Source organism: Penicillium expansum (assembly GCF_000769745.1).
Source record: "Penicillium expansum strain MD-8 chromosome Unknown contig190, whole genome shotgun sequence".
Lineage (NCBI taxonomy): Eukaryota > Fungi > Ascomycota > Eurotiomycetes > Eurotiales > Aspergillaceae > Penicillium > Penicillium expansum.
In genome coordinates, this window is record NW_015971406.1 from 733,432 (window position 1) to 756,707 (window position 23,276).

Genomic DNA, 23,276 nt, shown 5'->3' on the forward strand with positions numbered 1-23,276 from the left:
GATGGATTTTATTGGAATTCGGGTCCATCTGGAAGTACTCCGTACTCCATATACTCCATAGCCAATTTAGGAATCCTTCAAAGCAAATTCAAGTGACCGTTTCAGTTCAACTAGGCCAATATGTTGGGATAAGGAAGTGTTATTTATGTGGGGTGTGGATATTGTCTCGTTCTGCAGGGATCGGGGTTTTCCCAGTAGACTGGTCCTTAGTTGACGGTTACTGGATTTCGGTGAGTTCAAGTGTTGCAAGGTTGTTTCTTGAATCATGTACTCCGTACTCCATACATGTTGTATGAACTTGAACTTGTCCACTTTAAGAAATTGGTCTATCGGTCATCTATAAACTATGTCTCACTAGTCAGGACTATCAAACTGGGGAACATCAAGAAGAAGAATACGGACGTCAATCACCGTTGAGACACCTCCAGAACCGGAAATGGATAGTTTCAGCCATGTAAAATGTTTCTGGCTGAGCTGAAATTGAAAATCCCGCACGGAGGTTTGGGGGCCGTGGAGTTATGCAAGTTGAGGCTTTGGACCAATCGCTATGAGAATGTTCCAAGCTTGTAGGATTCTATAGTTGAGAGGTTATCAAATTCGCCATCTGTAGTCTGTAGATCTGTATTTAATCAAAACAGAGAAAAAACCGTCAAAAAAAAACCCAAAAAGAAATAAAACCAAAATTCCCCAAAAAAAAGGAAAATGATCCTTTCTCAACGTGGCTCCCTAGCTCATCCCTGTTCCATTTAACACCACGCTACCAATAAAAAGCAAAATGAACGCCGGTTATCATGCAACTATTTCATCACACATAGAAAAAAAAGAAAAAGAAATTAATCAAATCAAATCGAGAGTGGACAACCCCCAGTGGGCAACAGGAAAAAAATAAAAAAATAAAAAATAAAAACGTGGCGGATGGATTCGAGTCCGACGTTCGGGAGAAGGGCCTGGATGGGGGCGGAAACACCCGTTCGGTCTCTCGTCTCCCCGATACCCGATCGCCTTACGGACGTAGATCGTACTCATACAGGCCATGCATTGACCGAGGCGAACATGGGGCTGATTCCGGTGTCAGCGGGAATGTGAAAATAGATGCCTCTGGTGACGTCGATGGTGCTCGCTGATCGTAATATGCAAGCGATGGCATCTGGAAAAAAAAACGCAGACAGATAATAATTAGCTGACTGGTCGGTATGATGAGAGTAAGTTCAGCGAGGAAAATGTACCGGGAGCGCAGAAGGCTGATGGTGGGAATGAGACTGCGCTTGGGCTTGGGCTTGGGCTTGTTGTTGGCACAGATCGATCCCGGCCATTGTTGCATAGCTCATACTGAATGGACTGATCAGGTCTTCGTCGTAGGCGAGTTTGCGGGCTTGCATCGAAGGGAGCACGGGGACCAGCGAGGGAACGGGCTCGCCATACTCGGTCTGGTAGGCGATTTCGCTGTAGGTGCTCGGTGCGGCGTGGTAGATGGGAGACTGGGAGTAGGCGGACTGCCGGTAGGTGTCATACGCTGACATGGATGGGTAGGAGAAGACTGGTGGAGGTGAGGCAGAGAGCTGGCGAGTACATTGCTGGGCGAACATTGTTTGACGGTCCTCGGGGGAATAGTAGTCGTACGAGCCAGCTCGGTCTGACTGCGAGTGAGGCTTGACATCTGTGGGTTTCGAGGATCGTTGCTTTGTTCGAGTCTTTGGCGTTGGCTTCGGAGACACTGGCTCTGCGTGTGATTGTTCTGGCGAAGCAGAAGTTGCAGCTCGTCTCTCGAGGTCCTCCAGGCGGCGCTTCAGTTTCTTGCCTGTTGGGTTGCGCCGGGTCAGAAATGTATGGAAACTCCGGGATTTCCGCTTTACTTACGATAGTTGCGCTGAGCAATACGGTTTTGAATTCGCCGACGCTCTGCAAGATCAGAGATCTTGGTCCAGTCCTCGTTTGGGTTGGCGTTGGGACTGAATGCGCTGCTGTTGCTGTGACTACCTCGAGAGCCTGAACGGCCATCGTACGATGGAGAGCGATTCATGGTAAGAGAGGTAAAAGCTAAGAGCAGAAATAAAGATAAAGTACAGAATCGAGGACAGGGAATAGAGGGTAGGGTAGTAGAGCGTAGACAATAGTATAGATGCAGAAGATGAAAGTGGAGGGATGTGATAACGGGGCTATGAGGCTAAAGACCCGAGGCCAAGTGGATGCCAGTATATTTATATATAAGAATAAGAGGACTCTCTTTAAGGCTCCCCATTGATCAGCTGGAATTGGTTTTTCGGGCCTTGCAGCTAAGCCCCGTCGCGATAACCAGCTCAGTCCGTGCTCGAATACCATTAGACTCGACCTGCCATGTGCACAAAGTCCCGGTGTTTTATTTTTTATTTTTTTAATGTTTTATGTATTTTTTAAATTGTTTTTTTCTGGTTTTAATTAATTTGCTCAAGGATCCACGTTCAGCCTCTGGTAATACCCTCTTTGGGGGTTATGAAACCCCCTCTAATTACTCTAATACCCATACTCCGTACTCCGTACTAAAACAGACAAAACACTTATACTCAAAAATATCCTAGAAAACACAGGGCGAAACCCCCAAAACTACTAAAACTAGTAAAACACCGACAGACCGGTCAGTTGCGGATCGGGGGGATCTCAGATCTAACATGTAGTACCAAAGTGGTACGGCGTATGATCAAAATCCAAGACGGTAGGATGGATTATTGGAGTTGGGCCGGGATACGCTAACTAGACGTTCGCTTGGAAGGCGATCCTTATTCGACCTGACTGGCCCGAGACACGATATGCCTAGCGATGAAACGGGCTGCGTGGACTTTGGGGTTACACTCTGCTTTTTTACATTCTTTCTCTCTATATTCTCACGTGGGTTGCTACAATGTGCACGGTCGTCACCACGTTTTTTGTTTTTTTTTTTTTTTTTTTTCATCTTGGCAACGGACTAAGGGGATAAAGATCTGACTCTTTGGCTGATCTTGAGGATGATTCTAGTATTGGAGTATGGAAGAGAGTTTTTGGAATGATATTCAAGACTATACGGAGTACCTAGGTACAACATATACACAAACAAACCAAAAAAGGTTTTTATTTCTAGCGAGTCTAGGCGCCCTGGAAAGTCGGGCCTGTATCGCCTACAAATGCTGTTTAGACTGCAATTGGGTTGTTCGTATACATTGATTCATACCTATACCTGTACTGGAATAGAGCCACTTTCCTTCACATTTCTATAATTAATGTCACTTTGCTTTTCTTGGCAGTCTTTTTCTTTTTCTTTTCTTTTCTTTTCTTTTTTAAGAGAATATTGTAAATATTGTAATTATTGTAACCATTATTATCTTCTTTTCTGTGGTGATCTCATTAACGCGCCTACACTGGTTGCCTGATTGGCGGCATCGAAGATACCAGTTCGGGCATATGATGCGCAATAAATCCGTACTCTCCGTACTCTCCGTTTCCGTACCCCGTACCTCGTAGTTAGGAATTAAGGTCCACTGTTTGCCTACTGCCTACTGTCTAGACCCTCGGAGATACGCTCAGACCCGGATGCTTGACTCACGACCCAAAAAAAATCAACACGAAGTACGGAGTACATCATTCGTAGACCGGACAAGGGGGTTTGGAGGGCGGGACGGGTTATCCACAAAAGAAAAAAGAGGCTCTTTTCCAGGTAAGACAACTAGGCTATGAATAGGTAGCCTTGCAGGGTCTCTCCACCAATTCGGGCCGGAGTTAACAACAGGAATGCAGTGCGTATTAGGAATCAACTCCGCCAGTGCGTCGCCCGAAGGTGCTCGTCCTTGTTTCCCTGTATAGGGCTGAGCTGGACACCTTCTTATTCCTGATCGAGTAATGTTGGAGAGCCATCCCATGACCTCAGTGACACGCTCAATGAACACGACAGCTCAGGTACCCGGTACATAGTTCTTCTCACCGCTAATGCCGCCCATGCCTCCAGCTGGAATTCGAAGCATTGCACAGCCATCCTAGCGGAAACCCTCCCTCCTGCAGGGATTGTAGCCACTCACATACCATTATCGACCCCGGATGCGTGGATGGGTTGCATTTTGAGCCTTCTAGTAACCATCTAGAAGAATGTTCCTGGCGGTGGACTAATATGCAGCCCCCGACCCTGCTGTGTCCGAGATGCACCCCCCATGACACACGCATGTCTGCAGAATGCCTCGTCTTTTTCCCCATTGTGTTTTACTTCCTTTTTTGGGAAGTTTGGTGTCACTCAAGGAATATCGATGACGGCAATCTCCGAGCCTCTTGCGTCGTGCTGGCACGTTGTCGTTCTCGCATTGGCTTGTTACACTAAACGTGAAATGGACCGAGTGCGAAAGCCCATCCAAGCGCACCTACTGGGCGTGCCAACTTCATCCGACTTCGCTTCAAATAGATTTGCCTAGGTCGGGGACGTCGGACAAGGCGTCCAGTGCTGAAGCTGGATACTATCAAACACCAACCACCTCCGAATTTGATTCCATGACAAACTGCGAAACAAACATGGTTAGACGTCCAGCTTGTTGCTACTCTTCCAAGATTGTCTCGAGTCACACCAAAAACATCGCTCGGCACTTTACTTTTTCCAAGTTTGGGTTTTACTATATTTGTCCTATACAGGTCAACAATAACTCCGGAAGAGAATAATTATAGACTCTTGTCGGGGGTATCCCAAGATAAGAAGCTGACCCCCAATTTCCCTCCAAGCCACATAAATCCCAAAGTCCGGGTATTTCCCGCAATGCAATATAATTCCAAAAAGCCTTCATTGAAACCCCCCGAATATGCCGAGCACTAACTTAGCCTATGAGATCAAACAACCCCCATTGTTATCCATGCGGGACATCCTGAAACGCCTGTTGTGTCCCGCTGTGATTCTAACTTTTGCCCAATCTGTAGCTGAAGGGCGTATAGGCTGAGCCTGAAACCTTCTCTAGTACAGAGAAAGCCGACCCTTCTGTTCTTTTCTACTTTCGCTCTCGCTTCACTTGTCGCGTCTGGGCTTAGCATCATTCCACGTGGCCCACGTGCTGCATGTCGCCTATTTTACCTCGTTCTCAGCCAAGGTGCAGCTGGATATGTGCCGTTGGTCTAGGCTGTATTGCTGCGATGTGATCCATTCACCCGAACTATCAATTGGAGATATTAACCTTGTGAATAGATTGGCTTGTATGGCGCTATCTCTAGGATTTGTCCCCAGGTAGCATGTGAGGGGAAGTACCTAAGTCAACATGGTATTTCTAAGAAACAGGCGGGGTTACCGGTACGGGTGGCTGACAATCGTCAGCACTGTGTTTGTACAGGAGTAAAGCTGAAAGGTCTGACTAACCTGTCTGAAACTTTATGCCCTTGGGTGCATCGGGTCTTATGGATTGGCAGATGTCTTAGCATTGTCTGTGCTTGGTGCTGAATCTGATGGTCAACATTGGACGGGGGTTATATCTATCACTGCAAGAGAGTGATTTCGAGTCCCATTCAAACTATTGAGTATAATGAAATAATCTCAGGTAACTTTCTTCTAAGAAATGGCTTAGAAAGCGTTTTGTCTCGGAGGAAAAGAAAGACTGTAAAAAACCACCGTTCTGTACCGTTTAGTATTTGACTCCGTGATTTTGGCTACCAATTCTGGTACTCACTGTCCTATATAACGTATAACGTATAACGTATAACCTAGATCTACATGATTTTCCTAACTCCACCCCTAGATAATCCTTTCCATGAGCAAGGCATATCTATATAGACCAAAATCTACAAATTAGTAACCGTAATCTGTAAGAACATACAGTAAGAAGTAACGATATGTCAACGAAACAGACTACATCGTTGCATCTGGACTGTTTTTGGCGAATCAAAGGCCAAATTCTGCCAATCGAGTGGGTCGTGTTGCTCCTAGGAGTATGTCTATGCCATCTACCTAATATGCCCTTTCTTCCGCTGTAATCTGAAGGTTGTTACTTGGGACAAATTCTATCAACAAATTATGTGTCATTTCTTCCTCGTTTTCTTTGTATTCTTCGTCTTTTTCTTCATTTTGTAGCCCATGGGCAACATGTTCTTCTTCCTCTATCTTAGTAGATCCACCAGTCCCATGCGAATATATAATCATAATGAAGACATATGGTTGAGCATATTTTTCGACGGAGCGTAATCTCATTGAAAATTATGGAAACCCTAGTACATTCCCAACGGTAGAGCCCGTATTATGATTGTATGTGTTGAGTTCTTTACCTGTCGCTTGCAATAGGCTCTTCCATACCTACCACAATAACATACGACATCCATCAAATAATGCATCGAATAGAGTTAAGTCTTACATAAATAATGGGAGTATAGGAGGTTGTCATAAAGCAGATGATCCTCAAGCAAACCACCGCCCCGAAAGCCGTTTCATCTTTACTAGCCTCTGAGAAGCTTAGTTGATGCTTGTTACTCCCAGGTTTCTCCTGAAAGACTGTCCAAGGGGCATCTCATTAACCTAGTATTCGAATAGGCCCGACCGAATTGATTGCAAAGCCCATCGTGTGCTGCTAAACTAGGACTTGAGTTGAGCCAAGGAGCTAAACTGACTCGATAAGGCTCTGCCTAGGGATATTTCTCCCCATAGCAACTGTCGGTTCTGCAGTATGTGCCCGTACTTGGAGTATATACCGAGGTGGTTACCCTTTCATGTCTCTACAAAATCGTGAGCTCAACGATAAACCGAAAATAGTAATGATCAGAAAAGCTCTCTATATAAAGAACCAAGCTCCAGATGAATATGTAAAAGACGCCCGCTGCTGCCCGGTAGCCTCGGTACCTCAAATATTCAAACAAATGCAAAATTAACCAAAAAGATATCCCCCGAGTAAGGACTTTTGAAAGCCTCTGTGGCTATACCCTAAAGTCTGGGTACAGAAGCCCTTTTATCGGACATGTCTATCTTAGATAGTGACACTGGTAGATTGTTAGTATATCGTCATCCGGGGTCAATAAAGATTAGTGTCAACTTACCTCCAAGCGTTCTTCTCGTCACCGTATTGGATACCCTCGATCCAGTTCTTCATCTGAAGAGCAATCTCACCAGCCTCCTCATCCTCCTTCAAACCACAATCAACCATCTTACCTCTGTAACTGATGTTACGAACAGGGCTGACGATGGCAGCAGTGCCGGCACCGAACACTTCGATCATCCGACCCTCCTCAGATGCCTCGGCAACCTCGGACATGCGAATCTTGCGCTCGGAAATGTTCCAGCCCTTGGGACCGAGTCTCTCACGGGCGAGTGTCAGAACGGAGTCACGAGTGACACCCTCCAAAATTGTACCGTCAAGAGGAGCAGTGATAAGCTCCTTCTGTCCAGTCTCCTTGTTCTTCAAAGCAATGAAGAGGTTCATAGTTCCGACCTCGGTAACATATTCCTCCTCGCCGAAGAGCCACAGGTTCTGCTGGAAACCACGGGATGCAGCCTCGAGTTGAGGCAGAATGCAAGGGGCATAGTTGGCTCCAAGTTTCTTGTCACCAACACCGCCGGGCCAAGCACGGACGGCGTAATCAGTGGCCTCCAGGGAGATGGCCTTGAAGCCAGTTGGGTAGTAGGGACCCACGGGGCTGGCAATGACATACAGGAGAGCGGATCCTGGTGGGCCAACACCCAGAGTCTTCTGGGTACCAATCATGGTAGGGCGCAGGTACAAGGAGTAGCCGCGAGCACTTTGGAGGTTAGCAATAATTTCCATCTGATGTACACTAGATATGCTCACTCCGGGATGAAACGACTGTCGAGCTTCACAAGTTCTCCAATAATCTTTGTCAGTGCGTCACCGTCCACAGTAGGAAGAGCAATGCGCGCAGACGACTTGTTTAGGCGTTCCATGTTCTTGTTGGGGCGGAACAGACGGATACCGCCGGTGCTGTCCTTGTAGGCCTTCATGCCCTCGAAACATTCAAACGCATAGTGGAACACACAGGTTGCAGGATCCAAGCTGAGGTTCTGGTAGGGAACAATGCGAGGTGCGTGCCATCCGTCGGTAGCCGTCCACTCCACGGAGAGCATATGATCTATAAGTTCTTCCGGTCAGTGTCTGGTCGGTAATAAATTGTAGAGGTTCTCTTACCTGTGAAGTACTTTCCAAAGACAAGATCCTTAGAGTTCATTGGCTCCTTGGGGGTGGTGGTCTTAGTGATCGTCAATTTCGAAGCGTCAAGACCTGGGAGCTGGGAGGCGGCCGCCGTGGAGGCGCTGAAAGCTCTCTGCCAAGTCCGGCTGGCGGTAATGTTCTGTGAAGAGAGGACGCGGGGCATTGCGAGCCCGGTCAGTGCCTGTCGGCGAGCCAATTGGTGAAGCGACTTCATGACTGCGGTGATGTTAGGAGCGATCCAAGGGCCAGCCAAGGGTATAGAGTGGAGAGGGTGTGTCAATTGAGTCACTGGAAGAAGTATGAACTTACTGAAATCGAGGAACTCAATGGGGGTTTATATCACAACTAAAAAGATGACTCCGCACTAGAACTGTAGTATCTCTGCGGAGCTCGACCACAACTCCGATGACTCGGAGGCCCCAAATGTGAAGTTCTGCCACCGCCATACAAATAAAGAATGGCCCTGCCACCTTGACCAATCAGCAGCTGCAAATTAGAGTTGTCCGCCGACTTCGGCTGCATTCGGCTTTTTGCGGTTTGTGTCGGCTGGGCTTCAGTAGGGTCCGAGGCCTAAGGCACCCGCCAAGAGTTCATGCGTCCACGAGTGCATACCTTGATCTATACAACACAAAATATGGTCCAAGAGGGCGTCTGGTTAAGTGGAGGGATGGATTCGGGATCTCTACGCTCTCTAAGCGTATTTACTCCGTAATGATTGCCTCACCGCCACTACATAGGCCTATGGATTGGGAACTACGCTATCGTAGTAGACCTCAGAAATCCGATCCATTTGAGTTAAGATTATATAGGGACGTTGTATTCGACATAATATACAACCTCTTTTTGGAAGTTTTTTTCTTTAATTCTACTATCGGCTCCTACTGTGAGTTTAGGCGCAACCTCGTCGGCGATGAAACCTTTGGCGCCTAAGGCAACATAATAGCTATTGACAGGATCACGTGTTGGGTCCGATAGGAGGCATAGTTGTTATCGAGGACCTGAGGTCGTATTGCGCGGATTATTGATCAAGTATGCAACCCGTGGACAATTCCTCTCAGCCTTTGAGCTAATGTTCTTGACTCCACATTAGCCATCGAGTTTCAACATCGGCTCACTTCCCATTGATACCCCTTCTAAATTCCACAGCGTTGTTGAAAATAAACATGTCTTATGCTGGCTACACCGTGACGACACTGTGAAACGAACAACCCCCTCCATTCCGTCGACTACCGTGCCGACCAATTCTCGTTTGCGGCCTCACCATCATGTTTTCATCTGCGCTCAAGTCTTTCAGTTCCAATATTTCCGCCAATTACCAAATCTCACCTAACCCCACCGTCTACTCCGGCCCCTGGAAAATCCACGATGCAAAGAAAAAGTCCACGGGAACGGCGGCATCAGTGTTTATCTTTGACCGCAAGTCACTAGAGACACGCTCTAGTGGATTTGGGAGGAGTTCTGGGCCCTCCTCGAAGAAGCTACAGGACGATGTGATCGAGCGACTTAAGCGCGAAGCAAGCAATCTTGCGCGTCTACGGCACCCATCGATTCTCCAGGTACTCGAGCCTGTGGAGGAAACGCGTAATGGCGGTCTCATGTTTGCCACGGAACATCTCACCGCCTCACTTTCCGGGCTTCTACTGGAAAAAGACGACCAAGAGAATACCACACGCGCTGGTTCGCGAAGCAGTCGGTACGTGGTAGAGGAGGCTGATGGGACTCGGAGAAGACGAGATGTGGAGATTGATGAGTTGGAAATTCAAAAGGGACTCTTGCAAGTTGCTAAGGGTCTTGAATTCCTCCACGAGTCTGCGGGCTTAGTGCATGGAAATCTGAACCCGGAGGCCATCTATATCAATGCCAAATCAGATTGGAAGATCTCTGGTCTGGGATTCGCGGGGCCTCCGGACTCTTCTGAAACTCGTTCATCGCTGCCGCCATTAGCTGTGTCTGAGGTTCTCTATCAAGAACCAAGGCTTCCAGCTTCAGTACAATTGAGCCTTGACTACACGTCGCCTGACTTTGCCATGGACTCCAATGTATCGTCGGCTGCCGATCTCTTCTCATTGGGTCTTGTCATCATCGCTTTGTACAACTCTCCGCATGTCTCACCTTTACAAACGAACGGAAACTTGTCCTCATATAAGAAATTGCTGAGCTCTCCGTCTTCCACTCCATCGCAGAGCAATAATTTCCTCAGTTCGAAGCCAATTCCCAAGGACCTAGTTTCTCATGTCCTGTCTAGGCTTATAACCAGACGGCCTGCCCAACGCATGAATGCTCGAGAGTTCCAGCAATCACAGTACTTTGACAATGTGTTAGTTTCCACTATCCGGTTCCTGGAATCTTTGCCAGCAAAGAATCCTAATGAGAAGTCTCAATTTCTGCGTGGCTTACAACGAGTACTACCTGAGTTCCCCGTTTCTGTCCTGGAGAAAAAGCTATTGGGAGCGTTGATGGACGAGTTGAAGGATCGGGAACTGCTTCCGCTGATATTGCAAAACGTGTTCGGTATTTTACAGCGGATTCCCAACGGACGCCGTGTATTCCCAGAGAAAATTATCCCTCGTCTGAAGGAAGTCTTTGGAACTGGCTCGGGCAAGGGGGCTGCTGAACGAGACTCCAAGAAAGATGCCGGTCTCATGGTTGTGCTTGATAACATGAAGCTTATTGCTGATAATTGTTCGGGAATGGAGTTCAAAGATGGTGGGTTTTTTCCATGGGAACCTTTGAGCCTATATCTGACGTTTCTTTCTAGATATTCTACCCCTAATTCGGCTTGGGCTGGATTCTCCCACTCACTCTTTGGTGGATGCTTCCCTGAAATGCCTCCCTGTGGTGCTACCAGTTCTCGACTTTAGCACGGTCAAGAACGAGGTATTCCCTCCAATTGCTACCACTTTCAGTCGCACTAGCAGCCTTGCTATCAAGGTTCGCAGTCTGGAGGCTTTCAGTGTGCTTTGCGGGGCCTCTACAGAAGTTTCAGATGGACTTGACGATGATTTGTCCGGAATCCAGGCGACCAAGTCGAAACCGGCCAAGTCCTCGATTTTGGACAAGTATACCATCCAAGAAAAGCTCGTCCCGTCTCTCAAGGCGATCAAAACGAAAGAGCCCTCAGTGATGATGGCATCGTTGAAGGTCTTCCGTCAAGTTGGAACAGTTGCAGACACCGAATTCCTGGCTTTGGAAGTTCTACCGGTTCTCTGGAGTTTCAGTCTCGGGCCACTTTTGAGCCTTAAACAGTTCAATGCCTTTATGGCTCTGATAAAAACTCTTTCAGCGAGGATCGAACAAGAACAAACTAAAAAGCTGCAAGAGCTATCCTCTAGCGCTGGATCAACGGGTTTCCAGAATGGTGGCGACGAATTCTCGCAGTCTGCCACAGGCCTTAGTTCGCCCGATGCGGACGGCGGTGCTGGCAGCTTTGAGCGCCTCGTTCTTGGAAAGAAGTCATCTCCTGCGAATGGCCAGAGTATAGATATGTGGGGTAGTATGGAGCTAGCCAAGCCAGCAGTTCCGAGCGTGTCGCCTTCATTCTCGTGGTCTTCAAATAATGCAGGCATGACACAGCAAGCCAATGCCCTAAGCCAACAGTCTAATCTTGGATTCCGCTCCATTACTCCAGATCAGAAATTGGGCTCTTTCCCGTCTCTTGCTCCTGCTCCTGCTCGGCAAGCTTCACCAGTAACTCAAGTCTTCCCTACTATGCAGCCCTCATCTTCTACATGGGGAGCCCCGGCCAATACCAATGTTCGATCCAACACAGGCCCACCGGTTCAGTCTTTCGGGTCCATGTCGACCATGACACCCTCGAATCACATGTCCGGGTCAACAGCACAAGCGGCACCAAACTACTCTTCATTCTCAATCCCCCCACCTCCTGCAGGAAACATGTTATCCAACAGTACTATGAGACCCCCTCCGATGAACACAGCCAACAGATCAACGTCTTTCCAAGGCACAGCCGCGACACCGCAACAGGGGACTCAAAAGCAAGGTTTGGACAAGTATGAGAGTCTGATCTAAGGGAAAATTCTTGTTATTTTTGGCTGATACCCCTTTTTATTGCTGTTATTGCTATTATCGCACATTGTCGACATAGTAAATAGTCACTGTGACAGTTGTAATTAAGTAAAGTGACAAATTTAAGACATTCAATTACCAAATCGAAATCCGTACCAAGCAATGTAGATCGGACTCCATCGGTGATCCGACCGTAGCTAGGGAGACACGTACCTCCTGATTGGTGCCTCCTCATGATATGTCATACTTCGTCGTCAAGCCCCTCCATATGTACTCTATGCGTGGCATTGCGCCGCACCTATTCTCCCGGAGCTCCGTGTTACCTTTGTTACCCCTCCATCGAATATATTGCCTGTCGAATCCCAGACTGGCCAAAACCTTCTCCTCACATTCCAAAATCACTCGCGCAGCCATGGATGAAAGCATCAAACAGCATTACCTGGCTGACTCGCCTCCTACTGTGGTCAGACTGGAAATCAAGTCACACTTCGATACTCTCAAAGACCAAAACTTGAGAAAATATGCGCACTTCATGAGCAGGTATAGTGTTCCTAGGGCCCACCTGCCAGTACCACATCTTCTGAGAGCTATTGACACCTAACCTTTCTCGCATGTACACAGAGCTGCATTTGAGGGCACTCGAGTCACTTTGCGTCAGGTTTCCCCTGAGTCCGAACCTATTTACGACCTCATTCTGGCACTCCACCACGCCTCTAATGGCGATTGGAACAGCCTCGCCCAGAAAACACAAGTCAGCCCCGAAGACCTCCGTTTCTTCCTTGAATATGCGGGTCAATTCTTGGGCAACTGCGGAAACTACAAGGGCTTTGGTGACTCCAAGTTCATCCCTCGGCTGTCCGCATCCGCATTCGAGGCTCTGGCTTCGGCTACTACGGAGACGAAGGCGGCTTTCCAGAAGGCTAACACCACTGGAGGAGGGATCTACGAGACCAGTGAACAGTCGATGATGCACCTCGGATACCCCAAGGGCGGCCACATGACCACCTACTACCCCGATTCGCCGACGATCTCACAGGAGGAGATCACGGCAATTGGGGACTTGATGGAGAAGAAGGGACTTGCGCTAGAGAATACTAGAATCCGGAAGACATCTTCGGGTGATTTCGAGCTTTTGATCGCATCTGGTGTTTCATCACCTCCTGTGAGAGACCGGGATCTTGGCGATGTGGACACATTTGAGCTTGATGGAGATCTGAAAGGAAAGACCGTGCGTCTTGTCTTCGGTGACCATCAGGAGGAGATGGCAAAGATCGCCCACAGCATCAAGCAGGCTAAACTTGTTGCCGCAAATGACAATCAAAAGAAGATGTTGGATTCATATGCTCTTTCATTTGGAGCTGGATCCATCGAGGCTTTCAAGGAGAGCCAGCGTATCTGGGTTAAGGACCAAAAGCCTGTGCTGGAGACAAACCTGGGCTTTGTTGAAACATACAGAGACCCCCATGGTGTGCGCGGAGAATGGGAAGGCTTCGTTGCTTTGGTATGACACTTACTGGAACTCCATTGACTGGCATTGCTAACCTTTTTTAGGTCAATCTGGAACGCACCCGAGCCTTTGGTACGTTGGTTGACAGTGCCGAGAGCATGATCCCCAAGTTGCCCTGGGGTACGGACTTTGAGAAAGACAAGTTCCTCAGTCCCGACTTCACGTCATTGGAGGTCTTAAGTTTCGGCTGCTCAGGTCTCCCGGCTGGTATTAACCTGCCTAACTATGATGATATTCGTCAGAACCTTGGCTTCAAGAACGTGTCTCTAGGCAATGTTCTCAGCGCCAAGGCTCCTAACGAGGCTATTCCTTTCATTGCTGAGAGTGACCAGGAGGTCTACCGCGCATTCCGAGACCCGGCCTTCGAGGTCCAGGTCGGCATCCACGAATTGCTGGGTCATGGAACTGGAAAGTTGTTGCAGGAGACAGCGCCAGGGGAGTACAACTTTGACATTAAGAACCCGCCCATCAGCCCTGTCACCAACAAGCCTGTATCGACCTGGTACAAGCCTGGACAAACATGGAGCTCAGTCTTTGGCTCCATTGCTTCGTCATATGAGGAGTGCCGTGCTGAGTGCGTGGCCATGGTGCTTGGCTGCGATTTTGGTATCCTAAAAATCTTCGGATTCGGCGATGGCAAGGAAGACTTGGCCGGTGAGGCCGGCGACGTCTTGTTCGCGGCCTACCTTTCCATGGCTCGCGCCGGTCTGGTTGCCCTCGAGTTCTGGGATCCGAAAACCCAGAAATGGGGTCAGGCCCACATGCAGGCTCGGTACAGTATTCTGCGCACCTTCCTCGATGCCGGTGATGACTTTGTCAAGTTGTCTCACAGCAAGGAGGATCTCTCTGATCTGGAGATCCGCCTTGACCGGTCCAAGATCTTGACCCACGGACGCCCTGCCGTGGAGAAATACCTCCAGAAGCTGCATGTCTACAAGAGTACTGCAGATGTTGAGGCTGGCAAGGGCTTGTACGACGATATTACCTCTGTTGACAGCTGGTGGGGAACCAGCGTTCGTGAGGTTGTTTTGAAGAACAAGGTCCCACGTAAGGTCTTTGTACAGGCCAACACTATCCTTGAGGGCGACCAGGTCAGCTTGAAGGAGTATGAACCGACTCTCGAGGGTCTCATTCAGAGCTTTGCTGAGCGTAATGTCTGATAAGACATATATTTATAAAAATGTCGATATGTCAAAAGTATACAAATGAATTGCTTATATAGTAGTTTCTCTTTCCCATGGAAGCACCCACTTACACACGTAAATAAAATTTCTCATTGTTCTCATTATGTACCCCCCATTCCACAGCAAACTACTATATACTAACCATTGAATTGCGATTTCTCTGTTTCTCTTGTGATCTTTAGCGTAAAAATGCGGGATATCATGGTTGAAGACTATGTGATGCACATATATTTCATGTAAAGTCACATTAAAACGGGTCTATGAAAATAGTTTTGATAGCAATTATCTAAAGAAAATTAGAACGGATTTTAGTTCCTATATCTACAGTTCAGCTCTTGTCTTTTGAGATTGAAAATCAAAATAGAAATAGACTGATAATTCATAACATGAAACAACACATCAACGCGGGTTTGCGGGGGACCGACTGGAAATAGACCAACACTTATGGGCTTATTTGAGGTTACCATGACTTCGCTAAGCATGTCTCATATCATCCCACAGTACTCAGTACTTTGTCTCTAGAAATCAGAAATCCAAATTAAATCCCCAACTAAAGCAAAAAGACAAGAGGACACGGCACGTGCCAAGGCTTCAATGGCTAGTGAGGCGCTCGGACTTACCGCCGTCCACCTGAGTTGATCTACCGTCCCCAACCTCTAAGCGCTGTCTCTCTTGCTTCAACAATCACTGCGCATTTAGCAGATGAAAACGTATACCTGTTCTATTTGTTTCTGAAACAATTTTTGATCCCGGTGCTGAATCCCAGTCATTGGATTGGAAAACTGTCAAGACTCTTGGACCCGACCTGGACGAGACTCGACTCAGATTAGTCGCATTGCTAGACTAGGTCAGGATTTGATCACTTTTGGTTGCGCGGATCAGACCTGTCTGACTTTATTCAGGCAATAATAGAAACCACGGTGTCGCGAGAAACGCCGCCGTCGGACCCATCAACCACGGCGTGCCCGCCCCATCCAACGGACTCCCTAGAGGAGGACGACGATTATTACACTGCACCTCCACCACACTCCCCAGCATCAGCGTCAACTTCCTCACCTGCATTTCCTCCGCCATTTTCATCTCTCATCTTCTCGTCACTACCTGACACCAATCGCCCATATAAAGTTACCGAACCTGGACCCGCTTGCCCTCCAGCCTTAGCGCCTCCAGCACCTGTCGAGGAGTCGCTCGAGCCGGCCCCATCTTCGGCAGTTGTTGCTGACACGAAAGCGTCTTTCACTGAACCAAAAAACGAGGGCTCTTCCGACGACGGTGAACCACCACCGCCATACACAGAAGGCTATAGCCCACTTGAATCATTCACCTACGTGATGGCTGCTGCAGGGGGTGCCTCCAGCATCATAACTCAGGTCCAGCAGACCGGGGGTCCGCCAATCAACACTCTTGGTGGTATGTTTGGTAACAAAGGCCGATTGGTATGCTTTCCGTTAACATGTTATAACAGATATCGGCGGAGATGAACACGTCGGCCTCGACCTTCGGTAGGATCACACATTGATTCATATCTCAATTGTGCATAAACTAATGAGCTTATAGTGGTACGCGGTTTACCCTTTCGCGAGATGAGCTGTTGACTTTGCCTGAATTCGTTCTGCTCTCCCTCTTCCCAAATGGCCTCCTCCCGGATGGGCATTCTACAAATGGTTTCCATGACGGGGATGTATTCCCGGTTGACGTACGCAAATCCCTACCTTGAGCATTGAAGTTTCTCTGACAGTTATTACCTAGTATGACCCGGTCTCACTTCAGTACATGCTGGATTTCTTCCGAACTGTTGCTCAAACAATTCCCTCATCTCTGCCTTCTGGTTCAAACTCACCAGACCTGGAATTGATGGACCCAATGCAGGGATCAGCCCGTGACATGCTGCAGGACCGTGCTGGCATCATTGTCCTCCGAGAGGACCTTGACTTCTATGTGATCCCCCCTCGCGCCGACATTGGACACGATGAAATGCTCGAGGTCAAGCGCGCGGCGGGTAGGTCGCTGTTGCGACAGGACGGCATCTTTTCTGGACTGCGCAAGAGCGAGGAGATTGGGTCAACCGAGCAGCATCTTATTGAAATGCTGACAGCTGGGTGAGTAGAACTCGAGATTTCAATCACGGGCCAATGCTAATATTAAATGCAGAGGATTTGATCGTGCTGACCAGTGGGGCCACCGTGCCCCGGAGCCTAACAAGGCCGTAATCTGCAGTCTCGCACTGGCCAAACTCCGCACCGATATCCGCGGAGACCTATCGAACAACAATTCCGTGGGCATGGCCCAGAAGCTTCTCCTGTTTTGGCGCAAGCCTGCCCGCCGCTGCTGGTGGGAGGGCATTGAGCTAGACGACGTCGAGGGCGTTGAGGGGCCAGTAAAGGTCTGGATCCGGCGTGTGTGGACCTTGGAGATGGTAAGACCCCCTGCCCCAGTGGACTTCAAACTTTTGATAGCTAATCCCATCGCAGAGTGTTATTGGACTTCGTTGATTTTTCCCCCTTCTTCTTTCCCTTGCATGTGCGATTATCATTCCCCCGGCCTTGTGCCTCGAAGTTTCGACTGTTATTTTTTTTCTAAAGTTGCATTTCAATCTGTCTGCAACAAATATTCAAGTTTTCATCTTACCGACAGCAGCGCTGGCGTACTCAGCACTTTGGGTTTTCTCATTCCTTTCGGTGTATTCATTTTCTAGTCTGATTGGTAAATTTGTTCTTGGACATCAGTTAGTTTGGCTGTGAAGATTGAATATATGGTGCAGATCTAGTTGGCAATTGTAGCCTTTCCCTCACATTCCGTTGGTTTGTTTTGGATGCGAGACTTGTATTCATATTTTGTATTCATACGACAATGAGCCCAGTCCACAACATAGCCGTGGCCCACAAACAATGGTTAGTGCCCATTGATAACCCTGTGATCCTATTGATGACTTTTATTTATATGCCTAGTGAAGCCCCTGTCGTTTTACTATGATGGTTCCTGTAGTTTGATGGCCTAAGGCATAAATCACATGATGCTCTCCCTGGAATGGGACTAGCGTCGAATTGGGCAAAGTCGCGCAGAATATCGATCTCAGGGCCAATCTCACCAGCTGAATCCTATCTGGATGCGTTTGACGCGGTCTTTATTTTTGTCACACATTTACTTTATGCTGTGGCATCATACAAGCACTCGTTGTTAACTCTTTCGCGCTTGGACCATTCTTAATTGTGCCTCACTGCAGTGATCAGCCCTTCGAACATCGAGTCGATCAAAACAATCGCAAGCTCCCTATTCTCCCGCCCATACCCTCGAAGGGGCATGTTATTGTTCAATTGAATCGCCAACATGTCCCCTCTCCGAGGATATATCAGTTCCTACCCTCCGCGCATGCGCCAGTACGGAAACGCGTTGCTCACACCTGTCAACCCTCCGTCTCAGACCGGCCCAACTCCGCGCACCACAAAGCGTGGAACTACAGCCATCAACTATGCTGAAGATGGCTTTGATGATGAAGATTTTGATGAGAACGATGGGCCACGGCGGCCGACCGGACTGAGGAGTCTTCGGCGCGAAGAATCCGCTACCGACAAGTTGGTGCCATACTCAGAGAAGCTGGGCAAAGAAGTGCATGCGCCAGTGGAGGTGCAAGGCCTGTTTCGCGAGTGGATGATCAAGAGAATGTTGCGACCAGCGTATGTTCCCCATTGCCAGGACTGATGTGGCCATTAACGACAGTGCCCTCCATCTTTCCTGTCCATCCTTAAATCTGGCTAACATACAGCGTGGTGATTCTAGGTGTGCCGATCAACTGCAGATTCAAGCGCAACTTCCCTTGACCCTCGTTCCCATCCGAATTGACGTCGAAGTCCCCGCTCATCAACCCCTCGAGCCATTCCCTTTCCCACGCACTGCCGTGGACCCTAGCATCAACCAGACTCTTCCTGCGTATCGCAGACCCGAACCATTACCCCCGTTCCGTATTAAGGATACCTTCTTGTGGAACCTCCACGAATCGCTCTCAACGCCCGAAGAATTTGCTATTGGTTTCGTTCGTGATCTTGATCTCCCAAACCCTCAAGCCACGACCATGACCATCAGCAATCAGATCCGACAGCAGCTTGAGGAATACGCTGGTGTCGCTCTCCACCCTCTCTTCCAGAGCTCAGATGCAGGCACGGTGCCCAGTGTTTTGCCACAGACTGAACCGTCAAGAGACACGCCAATGACACCAGCTGCTGTCAACGTTGCGACGCCTGATAGCCGGCCCAACGTGACGCCCACTGTCACCGTGACCAAGGAAGCGCTGGTGAATGACAGTCTTCTGAACCCAGATGACGCATATCGGTGCTTGATCACTCTCAACATCAACCTGCAAAACAAGCTGTACACAGACAAATTTGAGTGGTCTCTACTACACCCACCTGGCATGGCTGAAGAGTTCGCGCGCATCACTTGCGCAGACCTCAGCCTTGGTGGTGAATGGGTCAGTGCGATTGCGCATGCCATCTACGAAGCAGTTTTGAAGTTCAAAAAAGAAGTCTGCGAAAGCGGTGCTCTTGTCAGCGGCATCAACGGCTATGGCAACGAAATTGATAATTTGGCAGCTAACGGTGTGGAGGCTGGCTGGCGTTACGACCCTGAAACGATTTGTGATGGATGGCAACCCCAAGTCGAGACACTGTCCAAGGAAGAAATCGAACGGAGAGAAGGTGACCGTGAGCGCCAGATCCGACGTTTGCGCCGAGAAACCGCCAGGTTCTCTTCAACCACGGGCATCACACCTGAGATCTCAAGGCAGAACAGTGGGAACTACTTCGAGGTAGACAGTGAGACTCCGCTCGGACGTGGAGAAAGGAATAAGCGCAAGCGTCGGTTCCGCAGCTTGAGCCCTACGGGCAGAAGTGGCACTCCTGGTGGCCGGGGAACTCCTGATACCGGGTCAGGGGCTGGGTACGGTGGCGGTGGTGGCACGCTTTCCGACTGGTATGTAGCCGCTAGATACATCTCGCTGGAATATTCACTAATGATTTCTGCCTTCAGGGAACGCCAAAGCTGGAGATGTAAGAACTGTGCGGTGTGGGGCACAGCAGTTTGGGCTGTGCGCGATGGTCCAGATGGCCCACGGGTAAGTTCTCACATTAGAATGTACCGCAAGCAGATTCTGACCATCCTAACTAGACACTCTGCCATAACTGTGGCCTTCTATACGAGCGTGATAAGGTTGCACCGGAATGGTCCAAGGATCTTCATCGTCATGATGTTCCCGTTGGCCGATATGGCTAAATTATCCACGGCATCTTTCCTTACATCACCTTAATGTACTATGTTAAGCTTCAATGACCTACTTCACGCCACCTACTTTTCCGTGTCCTTCTCAACCATCTAATCCGCTATTGTTGCTCCCTTTTTTTTATCTATCTCGGCGCCACGGCGCATCGACTTCTGTTGCAGGCATCTGCTTTCAATTTCCATTCGCAAAATTCGGGGCGTTATTGTCATTGTGAATCACCATCTTTCTTCTCAATCAATGTCTTTCTTGCCTTCGACGCATGTTCTTTCTTTGCGCGGACGGTTAGAAGGTAAAGAGCTACTAGGAACTAGAGTAGACCTTCAATAAGATTAAACGATGATACACCAATTCCAGTTTGAGACATAATCGATCTTGGTAGTCATTCTCGTCCCATGAATTACTAGTTGCGTCGCTGCAGCCTTCCTCGCTGCTATTCCTAAGATCGACCCTTTGTGCTTTCCTTGAGCAAATCCAATGGCCCGGATGTGAGGCCTGGATACCATACTAGGTCCTGTCTAAAATTTGGTGATGGTGATTACACTGCGTGTAAGTATGCACCAGCCGTGTCATCCGGAATAGGAGCTCGAGAGAAAAGAAGAAGACTGGGGGGATTGAGGGGGGGGGGGGGATATACCCAACACTCGCGCCATCCCAGAATGAAAGAGGTACTTGCCTTTTTTGCCCATTGTCTCGTGACTGGATGGCACCCAAGGTAACTGATGTTGTAGACAAACCTCTCTCACTTCATTTTATTGGATATTCTGCAATGAAGTGATATATTCCTATCTCCATTGGGCCCTTGTACTCGGCAAGGTTATCTTTGAATAACGAGCCTGAACCGCCCAACCTTCATCAAGGTCTTTTCTTTTGACTGTAGGCGCCCTCCCTACATATGGCCCTCGAATACCCCCGCAACACAGTCGGCTGAAAGAATTGGACAAATTAACCCTCAAGGAATTGCAGGATATGGTCAAAACCCTCAGGTTCCTTAACCCAGTGGCCGTCACCCTCTGCCCCAGCAAACTCTTGCCAGTCGACGCGTACCATAATTTTCCGTAGAACTTGACATGCCTGTCGTCCAAGCTCCACAGATACCCATTGGTCGTCTGATCCATGGCTTAGAAACACAGGCGTAGATAAGATAGAACTGTCGACAGGCTGATCAGAGCGCGGTGTCCCACCGGCAATCTCATCAAAGAAGAACCCGGATATTAGACTCTGTGCCTGGGAACTGCCAGGATTAAGGGATGGTTCGGATAGCAACCGCTCTAGCTGCTGCGCGAATGGAAACCAGCCACAAAATCCCAGTAATCCTCCTAGTGATCCTTGGATTCGGCCTGTCGCTGTCGCAGCGAAGAACGTCCATAAGGCGGTTGCCATCCCCTGACTCATACCTCCAAGGTAGATCTGGGGGAACCGTCCATCTAGCAGTCGAGCCTCCTCCTCGAGAATATCGAGAATATATAAGACTGACTCTCTTATTCCCTCTTTCTGTAATTCCTGTCGTTCGTGGATATTGCCTAAGGAGTAGGCGTCAAACCAGGTACACATCTCCTCTTCAAATGTAGTGCTCCATCGGTCGCGTGAGGTTGGAAAGACCCAGCGATAGGAGGGGAGACAGGAAGGGAGGGGTTTGCCCTTGGAGGTGGAAGATGAGAAAAGCTCTTCGGCGAACTCGGCGCCATCGCTGCCGCGACCATGTAGTAGGATAACCGTGTGGGTATGAGCGTGGCTGGCTTGGGGATGGTGGATGTGAGATTTGGGGAATTCCATCTTTCCTGTCTGTATTTTTCTTGGTCTTTTCTTTTCATCGAGTGGATGTTAGATAGTTTCAGTAATTTATTTCAGTTGAACATCCTAAGAGTCAGCGGTCAACGGTCAGCAGTGCACGTTCTAGACGTTACATCTCTACTTTGTACAATATAACTCCAAGGTGTTTCAGGCACATATTATATGATAATCTAAGATTTTAATGCCTATATATTTATCACAGGTTATGCATAGAAGTCGCTTGCACAAAGTATGCTTTTTTTACCGCCTTCACATACATCTAAAAACACCAGCTAGAAAGATCTACTAAAGAGATATCACAAGGCCGTAAACGCGGCCGACTATTCTTGTCAGATATAACTTTAGGGAGCCTTTGCATCTGGGTTGACAACTCAGCCATACTACATGCTTCTCGGGTAACCGCATGGACACCTATAGTGCGTGTGGTAGATAGGGCAGCCTCATGGTACCCGAAAGGAATGGTAATCAAGGCCCCTATCACCTCACATCTTGATTTTGAGCGGCATAAACATTTCCCCTCACAGAGCTCTAGGTACTTAGGTGAAGTACTACGCCCAATGCAGAATTCGAAGAACGAACGCGGAGTTGACCAACCAGCATCAGGGAAGGCATCTCCATCCGCAAGTCATGTTTGAAATTTGCTCCCGCAAAATGGGCTTATCAATAGCTGAGCCATAATCTTTAAACTGCCCCCGAGTTTCGATCTAAGCCCGGGTTGGGACAGCGTAGGAAAATATGTTCACCCTGTCTTACGGAGTATTTACTCAATTAGAAATCACAACCAAGTTGTCTTTTTCATTGGCTTATAAACCTTGCCGTACCTACAACAAAAGTACTCTAGGTACACTCTTTCTTGACCTAGGTGAAGCCTTAGAACCAATGAAGAGTGTATTATTCAAGCCTAGTAGAGATGACCAACCAACGCAAGCGAAGGCAGTTCTGTCCGCAATCCAAGTTTGATTCATTGAGCAACTTGCAGCGGTAGTCAGGTATAGTTGAGCCATATATGTACTACTGGTAGCCTCTTTAGGAGACTTGGAAGAAGAGTTTGTCAAATCTGACACGTAAGGGATAGGCATCAACATGCTGGCAATCAGGTGCCGTGCATCTATTCATGCCACATAGTGAAGCTAGAACCGGTCATCATTCTATTGTCGCAATGCCTACTCCGTAGACGTTTGGACATCTGGAAATAGTGTGGGATGCGGCACGCAGTACATATGTAGGACTATCACATAGTATCCCAATGTGTCAAATCTCCCACTACCTAGGTAGCAATAGTTTGTATTATATTACAATTACTAAAATATTAGGACTTGGACCGAGACCTAAGTCCGACTAATACCTTAATTTAGTTATCTCATTGAACACTCCGGTGG

General features: G+C 48.4%; 6 protein-coding genes across 6 annotated transcripts; 3 read left to right on the forward strand and 3 right to left on the reverse strand.

Annotated features, from left to right (window-relative positions):
- Positions 1-1,208: 1,208 nt before the first annotated feature.
- PEX2_059080 (bZIP transcription factor) lies at positions 1,209-2,020 on the reverse strand (the record flags this gene model as incomplete). The annotated part of the gene is made up of 2 exons (XM_016743181.1): positions 1,209-1,798; positions 1,858-2,020. The coding sequence occupies 2 exons, from the start codon at positions 2,018-2,020 to the stop codon at positions 1,209-1,211; spliced, it is 753 nt and encodes a 250-aa protein (XP_016595903.1).
- A 4,900-nt stretch (positions 2,021-6,920) lies between these two features.
- PEX2_059090 (branched-chain amino acid aminotransferase, cytosolic) lies at positions 6,921-8,331 on the reverse strand (the record flags this gene model as incomplete). The annotated part of the gene is made up of 4 exons (XM_016743182.1): positions 6,921-6,933; positions 6,991-7,689; positions 7,740-8,037; positions 8,094-8,331. 4 exons carry the CDS (start codon positions 8,329-8,331, stop codon positions 6,921-6,923), a joined length of 1,248 nt encoding a protein of 415 aa, XP_016595904.1.
- Positions 8,332-9,382: 1,051 nt separating this feature from the next.
- Positions 9,383-12,146, forward strand: PEX2_059100 (putative protein kinase Scy1; the record flags this gene model as incomplete). Its single annotated transcript, XM_016743183.1, has 2 exons — positions 9,383-10,823; positions 10,876-12,146. The coding sequence occupies 2 exons, from the start codon at positions 9,383-9,385 to the stop codon at positions 12,144-12,146; spliced, it is 2,712 nt and encodes a 903-aa protein (XP_016595905.1).
- Positions 12,147-12,555: 409 nt separating this feature from the next.
- PEX2_059110 (dipeptidyl peptidase 3) lies at positions 12,556-17,326 on the forward strand (the record flags this gene model as incomplete). Its single annotated transcript, XM_016743184.1, has 9 exons — positions 12,556-12,683; positions 12,765-13,644; positions 13,695-14,804; positions 15,737-16,244; positions 16,300-16,336; positions 16,392-16,530; positions 16,584-16,933; positions 16,986-17,250; positions 17,306-17,326. 9 exons carry the CDS (start codon positions 12,556-12,558, stop codon positions 17,324-17,326), a joined length of 3,438 nt encoding a protein of 1,145 aa, XP_016595906.1.
- An 877-nt stretch (positions 17,327-18,203) lies between these two features.
- Positions 18,204-20,099, forward strand: PEX2_059120 (putative RSC complex subunit Sfh1; the record flags this gene model as incomplete). Its single annotated transcript, XM_016743185.1, has 4 exons — positions 18,204-18,508; positions 18,612-19,799; positions 19,857-19,941; positions 19,995-20,099. The coding sequence occupies 4 exons, from the start codon at positions 18,204-18,206 to the stop codon at positions 20,097-20,099; spliced, it is 1,683 nt and encodes a 560-aa protein (XP_016595907.1).
- Positions 20,100-21,048: 949 nt separating this feature from the next.
- PEX2_059130 (alpha/beta hydrolase) lies at positions 21,049-21,879 on the reverse strand (the record flags this gene model as incomplete). The annotated part of the gene is made up of 1 exon (XM_016743186.1): positions 21,049-21,879. One exon carries the CDS (start codon positions 21,877-21,879, stop codon positions 21,049-21,051), a length of 831 nt encoding a protein of 276 aa, XP_016595908.1.
- Positions 21,880-23,276: the final 1,397 nt, after the last annotated feature.